The sequence below is a fragment of the Haliaeetus albicilla genome, chromosome 4 (genome assembly GCF_947461875.1).
Source record: "Haliaeetus albicilla chromosome 4, bHalAlb1.1, whole genome shotgun sequence".
Classification (NCBI taxonomy): Eukaryota; Metazoa; Chordata; class Aves; order Accipitriformes; family Accipitridae; genus Haliaeetus; species Haliaeetus albicilla.
Window position 1 is genome coordinate 24,389,548 of NC_091486.1, and position 12,248 is coordinate 24,401,795.

General features: G+C 39.1%; 1 protein-coding gene across 5 annotated transcripts in view; it reads left to right on the forward strand.

Moving 5' to 3' along the window:
* Positions 1–12,248, forward strand: part of RAPGEF4 (Rap guanine nucleotide exchange factor 4) — a 157,924-nt gene that overhangs the window by 136,534 nt on the left and 9,142 nt on the right. For 4 of the 5 annotated variants that reach the window (XM_069781440.1, XM_069781442.1, XM_069781444.1 and 1 more), the window contains 6 exons: positions 1,844–1,969; positions 2,433–2,611; positions 6,733–6,823; positions 9,047–9,097; positions 9,737–9,824; positions 10,150–10,214. In XM_069781440.1, the coding sequence (XP_069637541.1) occupies positions 1,844–1,969; positions 2,433–2,611; positions 6,733–6,823; positions 9,047–9,097; positions 9,737–9,824; positions 10,150–10,214 (600 nt within the window). The remainder of the gene's footprint in view (positions 1–1,843; positions 1,970–2,432; positions 2,612–6,732; positions 6,824–9,046; positions 9,098–9,736; positions 9,825–10,149; positions 10,215–12,248) is intronic. The other variant, XM_069781441.1, reaches the window with a different exon arrangement.

Here is a 12,248-nt window from a genome sequence, read left to right on the forward strand (position 1 = left end):
CTTATTAGCTGCATTTTTTCAGAGGTATAAACAAATTGAATAATGTTACAACCTTACCTCCCTCCCAGTTTACTCCTTTCACATTCCAGTTTCTGGCTGCTGCCTGTGCATGTACATTTATTCACAGTACACTTGGCAATTCCCATGTGAAAATTGTTCTGGGTTAGATGAATTTTCAAATATGCAATGAGTTTACATCTAAGTTCTTCTTTCCTAGCCTTGGAAAATATGTGTTTGTTATGGTAACGGCTATGTTGTGTTTGTCTCCAAATAGGGGAAAAAAGCCTTCTTTCAGTCTATGGGCAATTCTCTTTCCACAGATTTCCACAAATTAGGATTTTCTACACAAAACTGCTGTAGTTTTAATTCATACTCTGTCTTAAACTAAAGCAATTTTGTGTTTGTGCGAATTCCAATTCAGAGGAATCTGCAGGCTGTTATAAGATTGATGGCTGTCCTGATTTTTTTCGGATAATACTGTGCTTATATACACTATTTTTTTTTTAATTTTAGATGGGGCTTTAAAGGTAATAATGCCTGTGGTTTAGTTTAATAATTTTTAATTAGTTTGTATTATGGTGATATTTGAAAGACAAGTTTTCCCTAGAGTACAAAGAAAGAACTCATACAGAAGTAAAGCTCCTACTACAGTCTGTTATTGAAAAAGTGATTTGATGTATTAATCCAGTCAGTCCTTTTTCTATTTGTAATATAATATCCTTATATAAAAGGGGATTAATTTAGTAAGCTCATTTTCGATATTGCAGTATGTAAATATGGTCTGTTAATCTTGCCGACTCTGTTGAGTTTGTACTCAGAAAGGAGCCTGTTGACAATTGCCTGCTCTCTAATTATCTAACAAAGACCCTATGAGAAATTGAGAAATTTGTAAGTGAACTCTACTGCCCTCTCCTGGAAACAATACAATTTTTAAAACGTGGGTTCACAGGAAGCTTTACTGATGTAACACATTTGAATTTGCAAGAGTTGTTCGTTAGTATTTTAGCAGCGCTGGTTCAAACACTTTGACCCTAATATATACAACAGACTACTTCAAATCTGACTTGATCTCAAACCATGTTTAAATCTCTCTTTAATATAAGATTTATAATTGTAGATCACATTTCATTTATATGGTAGTATGGAAGTGTCTTTCAAAATTGTTTTCTACTTGAATGATTTAAAGGATTCTTTCTCATAAGACTGTGTGCATATAATTTTAATTAGCATAGCCAGGAGTTTTGCAATCACAAATAGTGCATCCCTGTATTGTCAAAGACAAAAGTATGAGGCGTATTTTATAAATGATCAGAAGATCTTGCAATCACTGCAGATTTCTGAAGTATGGCAGATGTAATAATTCTCATCATTAGAATCAGTAATTTACAAAAGTATTTGGCTTATGCTTTGTGGCCTAGTTATATGTGTATGTGAAAAAGGAAACTGATAACAAAAGCTTTGCGGAAAGACCTGCACTCCTAAACAAACAGACATGCTTTAGTTAGCACAACATGTATTGAAGTATTTATTTCTGGCTTCAAATTTTAGAACAATGCTAAAAATAACACACTGAGAACAGTCTGTTTTATTTCTTTACAGTGCCTCTGAAGAGCTTTCAGTATTTTCCTGAATATCCTGTGCATAGTGGTTACTGATTTTGCACAGGGCTTCTCATCTCCTAATGCCAGCCTGTGGTTAAAAGCAAATTTCAGTTTTACTATTAGAAACATGCTTAGGGAAGTGGTCACACTGAAAAACATAATCAGAAACATTATGGAAGAAAAGCACCAATTGTGCAATTTAGTATTTCTAAAATATTTTTCTACCATTTTTCCATTTGTAGGCACCATTACCAGAACAAGAAGGACCATCTACTGGTACAGTGGGAACATTCGAACTGATGAGCTCCAAAGACTTAGCACATCAGATGACAATTTATGACTGGGAGCTCTTCAACTGTGTGCATGAGGTATGAGGATCTATCTATTCAGCAGACTAGAATCTGTTAGAAAATGTTTAGCTGTACATTTTAGGTTTGTGCATTATTTGCAAAACTTTCTCTAAGCTTCATTTTCAAAAATAGTACAATAAAGCCACATACAAGTTTTGAAAGTATAAGGCATTCTTAATTTTATAGGCAAAATGTAAAAATAAAGTTAAACTTCTCCTGAACATGTGCTGCTTATTGAATTACTTTTGTATGTTTTAAGCTATTAAGTTATTTATACATAGTCTGTGGTTATGCTTTTAGTATGCCTCAGGTATTGTCTACTGGATTTGCAACCTGAATCTTTGTGATCTGTACAGCAATAAACATAAAGTGCAGAGCGGGTTTCAGGCTAGATACTTACTTGGTTATTCTTAGCCTCTTTCCTCTGTCCAAAAGATGAGATTTCTAAAAAAAAAATCCCAAACTGTTTTCTTTTTCCTAGCTGGAATTGATCTATCACACTTTTGGAAGGCACAATTTTAAAAAGACCACAGCAAATCTGGACTTGTTTTTAAGAAGATTTAATGAAATTCAGTTCTGGGTGGTCACTGAGATTTGTCTTTGTTCTCAACTCAGCAAGCGTGTTCAGCTGTTAAAGAAGTATATTAAGATAGCAGCCCAGTAAGTATACAATCATCTGTGAGCTGGAAATGAGGTTCAGTATAATCAATTTGTTGTTATTTTTCTTTTTTATTTTCAGACAGCCACACACAGTAGAGGTTAAAATGTTCTCTATTTGGTAATTCGTTCCATTTCCTTATAAGACTGTACAGAACCTTGTTAATATGTATTCTTCTTTCCTGTCTTACTCTCCATTGCTCCTTGATCTGTGATCTCTTAGGGCCAAGTTTTCACATAAAATTTGTGTGTAAATATATTTCCGTTCATTAGGAGAATCCTTCATTTACCCTTAGATGCATTAGCAAATATTAATATGCAAATCAGTAAATATTAACAAAACTGAGCCTTAATTTTCCTGAGAACAGAAGTATTTCTGGTGCTGTTCAGGAAAGCCGTTCTCAAAATTGCCCCGGGGGGGAAAAACAGGAGGGGTGAGCAAAGAGAAGTAGTATGGAGATGACAAGGCTCATGTTACCTTCAGTCTGTTTGGTGTATTTTTCTAATACTTTTGTTTAAAAATGCAACACCGAATGTCCTTTTTTGTTACTAACTGCTGGGTCTGATGTTTAATAGCAGGCAATTCTTGCTGTCTTCTTTTATTCATATTAAAACTTAAACTCTTTGGAGCCTTCATGCCAAAGATGTCAGCCTTGACTCCTTATCACTGAACTCAAGGGCAAGGTTGAGGCTGACTTCACAGGGAGCAGGGGCATGCCCCTGCCCTGCATAGCTACAGTTTTTTATCACTGTTACCCTCTTCCTTCCTTTCCAGTTCGTGGTGTATTTATCATATTCATTGCTGTCTGAACATTTTGCTGAGGTGTGCAGTGAGAAACTGTCTGTTCAAGTGTTTGTCTATGACTTTGGGAATTGTGACTAGAGGCCTTTAGGCAGTCTTACCAAAAAAGAAGTTATTACTTGCAGTTAAACCATGAGTTTTAACTTTTTTGCATTGTTAAATGTAGTTGTGTGAAGGAAGAGATTACTATTACAGCTGTGATGCCACCCTCCTTCCAATTAATAATGCCACATAGCTGAAATCAGTGTTCATATCGAAACTCTGCATCAGCATGCCTCCCTCCTCGGGGAAGGGCTCTGTTCTGCAAAGTACCAACTTCCTTCTGGGAACTGCTTTGGGCCCTCCAGTCGGATTACGGTTGGTCGAAGACAAAGATTTTCAAAATCTAGTGGTGGGTGTGCAGGATGAGGTTTATATTCAGAACAGAGGACAGAATTTACCTCTTTAGTTTCTAAAAATATATATACCGCATATTCCATTATCTCATTCTGCAGAGCAAAACTGGGAAGCAAGCTGCCGGTCTGGCGGGCTGTGTCCAGGAGAGGGCAGTGGCATCCACACACAGACACGTCGGGGTCTTTTCTAAACTCAGAGGCATGAAATGGGAAAATGTTGAAATGTGGTAAATTAAGATACAATAGTAATTTCCATAAACACTTGAAATCAAGTATCCTAAAAATTACAGTTAAATATCTCCTTAATAAACCTCCCTAGCCTGTGGGTTCCTCAGTGTCATGGGTTTAATCCTATGCTATTTACAACAGCTTGACAACCTCCTGTTTACTTCCATGTTTCTGGTATCACTACAATGCTAAAAATAAATAGCTAAAAGCGGTCTGCTCTGCTGAGTCCTCTTTGTCTCCTAAAAGCAGAGAAATCCAAAACACATGATTTTCCTCCGTACAAACTAAGCGGGCAGGTTTAATTGCAGCCGCTGGAAAGGGACTGGGAAGTTTTGCCAGGCTGCTGCCCTCTGTGCAGTGCTGCCATGGTAACAGGTGCTACAGCATGCGGTAAAACAAACACAAAGTGCACCGAAGTTAGAGGGGAGAAAAAGCCAAGGAATTGGATCAAAAGATGTGGGCCCAGGCCTTGAAGCAGTACCTTTGAGGAAGTTTTCCTTGTGAAGATCCTTGAGACCTAATGAGAACTTTACCCTACCTAGAAGTGCTAGACTCATTAGAAAAGTGTTCGGGGAGAACAGCTCAGTGCTGCGCTATTAATCTTAGGCATGACTGGTGGTAACGAGATGCCTTGCACGTACCAATTTTCAAAGATAACTGAGAACCCTGTTTCAATTCTGCGACAGGGGGCTCAGACACCATTGCAGAAGGCACATCATTTTGTGTCTGCCACCCCACGCACCCTGTGATGTGTGCTCCCTGTCTGTGTGGGCAAGCGCAAGGCCGAGTGCTGGCTCCAAGTGCTGTGCACATGTGCTTTCAGTTCCAGGAGCCGTTGTTGCCTCTGCATCTGCTGGGAAAGGATGTAGAGGTTACCAGGTTCATCTCTTTTCTCCTGCCATTGTAGGATTAAACTTTCAAACAAAGGGGAGAAGCAAACTGTATTTCCTACAGTGAGTTCTTCCCTTACTAATTGTATTAGAAAGGCCTTCTAGGATGTAGTTGCACATACTCTTATGGATATCCACAAACCCAGTTTGTATATATGTTGGAGACAAGAGTGTGTGCCTATGTGTGTGTTCACAACTCATACTAACAGGAAGATTTTTCCAATACTGTCCATTCTGGGAGGCAGAGTGACCTCTGCTCCGAGCACACTGGTGCTTTGGAGGACCCACTTTCCGACTTTTTACATGCAGCATATATGCAGTGGAGCCATGCAGCACTATTTCTACTGCCTTACGGTGGTCTTCCCTCTAGGGAAGAGGTTATCACTGACAGCCTATCCTGGCTGCTTTTCATGCTTATCCACTCCCTGGCCTGCTGTAGTCAGAGTAAGTTGGGGTGGCTTTAGCATTTCAGCTTATCTTTGCTAACCTTGCTCACTGTCCTTAATCTGATGTGGGAGAATTTGTATAAGCAGCTCTGCCAGAAGATCTGAGGGGGCAGCAGTCTCCAACAGACAGACCATCAGATAGGAGAGATCGTTTTTTCATGCACTCACACAGTGAAGACACGAGTGAGGCCCAGATCTAAAGGACTCACCCACTCAGTACATCGAGTCTGGTGAAATGGAGGGACAGAAAGAACAGAATAACAATAGGGTGATGTGGCAGTTATGGACTCGGACAGTAGGATGTGATGATTGCACTAATTTCGTCTGGAACTGAGGATACCTCGGAGGAGCTAAGAGCTTCAGCGATGAATAAAAAAACCTGTCTGAGAATCATAGCTTGAATCTTGTGAAAGTTTTCTTGGTAAGCAGCAAAAGAGGCAGATACTGAGGTCCTGAAATCAGATGTTGGCAAATCAGTTGTGAAAAATAGCAAATTATTTGAAGAACCTAGTGAGACACAGATTTACGAGATACAGGCTTTTTTCTCTCTCTTCCCTTCCCATTGAGGCAATGAGCCACCTGATGCAGTCCCAGCTGAGCAGCTGTGTGGGCTGTTCCTGTCAGATTGCGTCTACTCCTGCATTGGATCTTCCATAATACTCAGTTACATGTTCCAGTTTTTCCCTGACTGATAACAAAAGTTCTTCTTTGCATTAGGGTTGTAGTGTGACCTAGAGCTCCTAGTGCCCAGGACCTCTTCAATGATGCTCGTAACAAATGGCAGTTCTTTGCCTGAAACATATTAAAGAGTTTCAGAATCTACAAGTACTGGTTAGAAATCATATACAGCAAGAGACGTCACTGGCACACAGGCATGTCTAGTCAGCTGGTCTTCTCCCTTTAAAAAGACTCAGTGCCCCTGTAAACTGCGATGAAGATTATCTAAGGACAGCTTCCAGCATTCAGTAGCTGTTCAGAAGCTGTCAGCAAGTTCTGCAGCAAATGAGGTTGTAAACCAGTTGCTTCCACTGTTTCTGGTATTCTCTGGGACTAAATTGAGCCCAGCTTCAGGACTGTGTTTCTGGGTGGGGAGGAACTTCAAAGACTCCTTTAATGTCCTTGCAGAAGCTGGCATGCAGTGAAGTGGAAGTAGGAGGTCATTTTAGGAGGGAGGGGAAAGGAGCCTCCAGAGTGTGGTGAATTACTCACACATTGGTGAAGTGGTGTGCCACAGGCATGCTGGCCAGGGCTGCCCAAATTCAGTCACATCTATGCTAGATGCCTAGGTTCAGGTCTCTTCAGGATGTCATGTGTACTTCTGCCCTGATACATAAAAATTAAAACCTGGCTCTTTGTGTTTCAGCTGTAAAGAATACAAAAATCTGAATTCCTTTTTCGCTATTATTATGGGACTTAGTAATGTTGCTGTGAGCCGTCTCTCATTAACATGGGAGGTAAGTCTTAGCTAAAATCCAAGTCCAAGAAGTTTGACTGGGATTTATGCTTTTAGTTAGCAAAAACATGACTTGGGCCTTTATTATTGATAACATTAGATCTACTAATTCAGCTCCTGAGCAGAAGCCTTTAGCTAAGGCTGACAATTTTTATTAGTAAGGCAGTGTACCCATAGATGTGTTGAATACTCATAAGCAGTTAAGGAAAGTAACAGCAGCAGCTTCTGTTGATGAGCTAAACTGCCCAACAGAATGAGTTAGCCAGTTAACCTCTTACATCAGCCCATCCTCTGTTTGACTTTACTGATCATTTAGTGAGATTACTGTATAGACACTTCTCTAAAATCCATCCTCTGTTTATACATATTATTTTCTGATCTCCATATGGACTCTGTTGCCCTATTAAAATGTGGGTTTGTCCTAACCAGTTCTGGTTTTCTCTCTGACATGCATTCCCCTGCTTACTATCAGTTTGGTCTTCATTCTCAGAGCTTCCACCGTTTTCTGTGGCTTTGCTCTTTTGTATGTGAGTATATGAAAAGGCTACAATGTCCAGCAGGGTGAGATGGTAAGCACATGTAACCACTAAGAACATACTGGTTGTCAAAAGCAGTGCAGATTTGAATGTACATGTATTTTGTTCATTAGAAATTCAAAATAGCATGACTAAGGTCATTGATGCAACTGTGACCAAAATTTGAACACCTTTTAAAAAGTGCTCTGAAATATGAGATCAGACTAACACATCTGAGAAGACACCAGTCCGATTTTCAAAAGTACATGTTGCAAGTGGTATATACAATCGGTGCTAAAGGCAAAGATTTGCAGAGCAGTTTCTCAAAATAATGACCCTTCATTTGTGGCTCCTGAGGGGAATAGTTGGGAGAGCTGAGACAGTACAGGAGTAGTATGAAGAGAGAACAGGGAATTGAATGTATATACTACATACAGCAATCTGAAATGGGCACAGGGTCTGAGCTGGAGAGGCACAGATGTACGTGTGGGGTATGAACTTGAGCTCAGGGAAATGTTGTGACACTCTGGTTCTGTAGGGCAGTTGGTTTATAAAGAGAATCTCTGCAGCTTGATTTTTAGCCAGTTATATATACAGAATATATTTTTAAAAAAAAATCAAGACCTGATTTTTGCTATATTGTCATGCATTTACATTAGTTGCATGCACAAATTAGATATTTGCAGGTGCAAATGTCCAATTATAGCACTTATTTCACAAATACCTAATCTGCATGCATATGCAAACTAGGCACACAGTTGTTCACACACATCATTAAAAATTAGGCCCTTGCTGTGGCACAGGGTAAATATCTTGCTAGGGTACACACTCCAAATGGAGGAAGTATTGCAAAAAATCATTTGTGCACTATAAAGTCTCTATTAATTTTTAATGTTACCCACTGCCAGTAGTAGTCTGATTTAATCAGCAAATATAAAGAAATTTCTTATTAAAACTAGAAAGCTGACATATTCTGAGTGTGCATAAAACATTACTGTGATCTCTGAAATTAATTTATAACATATCTTATACTTTTTATAGTAAAATTATTTAATATGTATAACATAACATGACGAGGAAAGAAAATATTTAGTAAAGCCCATCAACTGACCATGATTTATTTGTGTATGTATTGTGAAAAACTATTTATTAATTTATACCCCAGAAAGCGGTAGAGGCCCTTGGCTGCTGGGCACATAAAGAATTAGAGCAATAGTTGGTGATTCATCAGCATGAACAAAAAAAACTCCTGGAAATGCCCAGGCATGGATTTGAATGTTGCAAGGGCAGTTCATCATAGGTATGAATAATTAAGCTGAGCTACCCCTACGCAAGCTATGTGTAAATTTTATTTTCAGATAGACTGTAATCAGAAATGTCCCGAAACCATTGACTTGAACTTTCACTTACATTCTGAATTCAGTGATTGTGATGCGAGCCAAACAAAAACCTGCATCTAAACATCCAAAAGGAGTAAATTCAAGTTGGGGTTTAAATCAGATTCCAGGTTTCATGGCTGGTCCCGTCTCTATTTATAATCTGGTTGCTAGGAGACATGTTGTATTTTAGATTAGCACATTGTTAGACATATCTGGCAAAAAAGAACACTTTCCTGACTTAGGGCGTTGTAGAAGGAACTAGCATTTACAGTAAAATTACCACACAAATTGGATTTAATTAAGGTTTGCTATTTTTGTTTTTATTAACAGAAACTTCCAAGCAAGTTCAAGAAGATCTATGCAGAGTTTGAAAGCTTAATGGTGAATAGCAATAGATCCCTTATTCTATGCACAATCTGAGCTAATTCAGTTTCTGAGTAACTGATTTGAATTCCTTGATTCAGAACATTTTATATGTCCTTGTTTGACTTTAAGAAGTTTATGATCCCATTTTAGAGCTGCTAAAACAAGTATGTATGACTAATAAATTATACTCTTAGGAACCTACTCTGAGAGAACTTATGTACCACTCAAAATTAATCTGGGAACTCAGAAAAGCTTTATCACATGTTTTCCGATAGTACATATGGGAAATTGTATTTTCCAGCCTGGATCTTTCCAGGCAATACATTTTAGTATTACAACATATGCAAAACTGGATCTGCAGCTGCAAGGAGGGAGGAAAAATGTGTGGTTTCTTTTATGAACAATTTTTTTGTAATCATATCTTACCTTGCTATTTGGCATGAAAAATGTTTGTGTTTAGCAGCTGCATTCTCATCACGTAAGCTGTATGGGAGAATGATAAAAGGTGTCTTAGTTTGCAGATGCACTTTTAGAGCCACAGGAGAAAATAATTATTTTAATAAATTCCATGACATCTAAATGAATGCATACAGTGTGTCAATATATATAATAATACATGTTAGTAATTATTTGATTTCTCTTTTTTTTCTTAAGGATCCATCAAGAAACCATAGGGCCTACAGACTAACTGTAGCTAAATTGGACCCTCCAATAATTCCTTTCATGCCACTACTTATAAAAGGTAAGCTTGGATGTTACCAGAATTCTTAACTTGAAAGCTATTTGTCAAATATTTGAAGAATAAGAATAGCAGCAAGAAAAAGCAAAAATCAGTCTCGGTGTGAGGTGTGATCTTTTTCCATTGTAAAAAGCATGACACAGAGACAAGAAAAACTGCTTTGGTACATCTGAATATCATACCTCAATTTTTCTAGTCTCAGAAATGCTGCAAATTAAAACCTAAATGTTTTACTTCTATAGCTGCTTTGATTTTTGTAAGGGATAGATAAAATGTTCTGCTGTTTTGCATGGCCATGATTCAGTATGTGGCTTTTATTTCTATACAGACATGACGTTTACTCATGAGGGAAACAAGACATTCACTGACAATCTAGTAAACTTCGAAAAAATGGTATGTATGACATATTTGAAATGAAAAATTAAAAACACCTCCCTATTCATCTCTTCAAGAGTAAACTTCTCAACAATGACTTCGAGGGCTAGAGAAAGTGAAGGCAGGACCAAGAGCCAGCAAAAATAGTCTTCATTGTGCACAGCACCTGGGACCTCTGGGTTTCTGGAAAACCTCACAGAGGCGGAGAAGCAATTGCCCACTGAGCCGTGCACAGCCAAAATGTTTCCTAGGAGAGGCAGCAGCAGTGACAGGAAGCAGAGCTGTTAGAGACAATATTTAACAGCCAGTTTGGGACCAAGCTGTGATTTTAACTGCTGTTCCTTCAAACAGGACTGAACTGCCCGAGGCTGGGATAGTTCTTCATTGCTCCTCAGAGAATGAAAGGAGCTTTAATACAGAACGTGCACAACATCTTATTTTCTTCTTTCCTTTAACAAGTGAAAGGAGACTTCTGTGACTTGATTGCTTTCATATTAGGAAGGGGGATCAATGATAAAAGGTTAGATTATGCTCAGATTTGATTTATTTTAAATCCTGCACCTAAGCTCTTATTTCAAACACGGTTGTCAAAAACTGCAGACAGGCAACTTCCTGTGGGAGAAATCTCAACTGAAACTTAAGTTTCTCAGCAGTGAAAAGCAGTTTTCTTGGTTGCTAAGGCTTTGTTCTTAATTGATGTGGTTGATGACACCTACATCTGAGAACCAGGGTTAGCCAAGTCCATCTATGAGCCGCTGCACTGCAAGACCAAACCTGACTTACTGTTTCTGCAGTAAAGCTCCATTCAGCAGCCACGCTAGAGTGTATCTACTCTGGCACCTGTATCTGCTTGTTCTTAGTACTACAGTAACCAGAACCACTCCATGGTCATTTCCTCTGCACTACAGAGGAGCTTGTCTTACCTGCTGAGAACTGATACCGCGGAAGGGAAGAGAGGAGGACTTTCAGCTCCTTAGAAAACTTCACAGAAAAGTCATCACCATTCTAAGTGAATTCTTCCTTAGATTTTAGTCTGTAGCTTCCGGACAGCCTCTGTCCTAGGGTGAAAATACCTCTCCACTAAGCTGAGGCTTTTTTGTGAGCAAATGGTAGTGCTAACACCTGAGTAAGGGCCTGACCTCACTTCGCAATAATGACATTCTGTAATTGCATACACAGACTGTGGTGCCATCTCCTTCCAAAGGCCTTGAGCCTTCTACCTGCAGAAAAGGACTTTTTCCTGGACTGCTTGTTCTACTTAGATAGATAAATATATTTATTTTAGTATAGATAGTAAATATTTGGGGGAACACAAAGGGATCTCAGACTTGGCTGGAGCACCTCCAAACCAGGAGGGATGGCAGCTGCATTGCTATAGCCATGGCTATGTGGCTGGCTCCATGTTCTCCACCTCAACTTGGCCTACTTACACCTCCTGAGCCAGAAGAGCCAGTACATCCGCAGGCCTCAGAGCTATATGCCTCAGGCTCTTCTTTATGTCTGACTATGTGTAAAAGCCATGACAGGAGGCAGGAGCTCTCCTGTGAGCACTTGCCCATAGACAGAAGTTCAACCTAGGCTTGTCATTTAGAAATGGTTTTGCACCACTCTATACCACTGTTTGGCACTCCCAAGGCCAAGAGTGAATTTTATAGCAGCTTAAACTGATCTATATATAGGCTGCTGCAGGTCTGCCCTTTTCACCCTAGTCTGCATATTGCCTTACTTTCAGAAGTATGTTATATCCAGAGCATGGATTTTCTAGTAGCACCTAAAGATTTTAAATAAAATTTTGTACTGCATGAATGTAGTATCACCCATTTTGATCAGCAGTCTGAGCTTTGAGCATTTCCTTTAGGAAGTGAAAGTGAAGATCAATTAATGTATTTCTGATGCTATATATTTTTCAAAGAATGAGTATAATGTCTCATGTTCCTCCACACAACAGAAAGTGAAACGTTCTCCCTTCTCAGTATTCTAAACCTTTCCTCAGTTAGTGCTCTAGTTAAAAGCTCAGTCTGCTTTTTCTCCAGGCCTTACTACAAGTATATC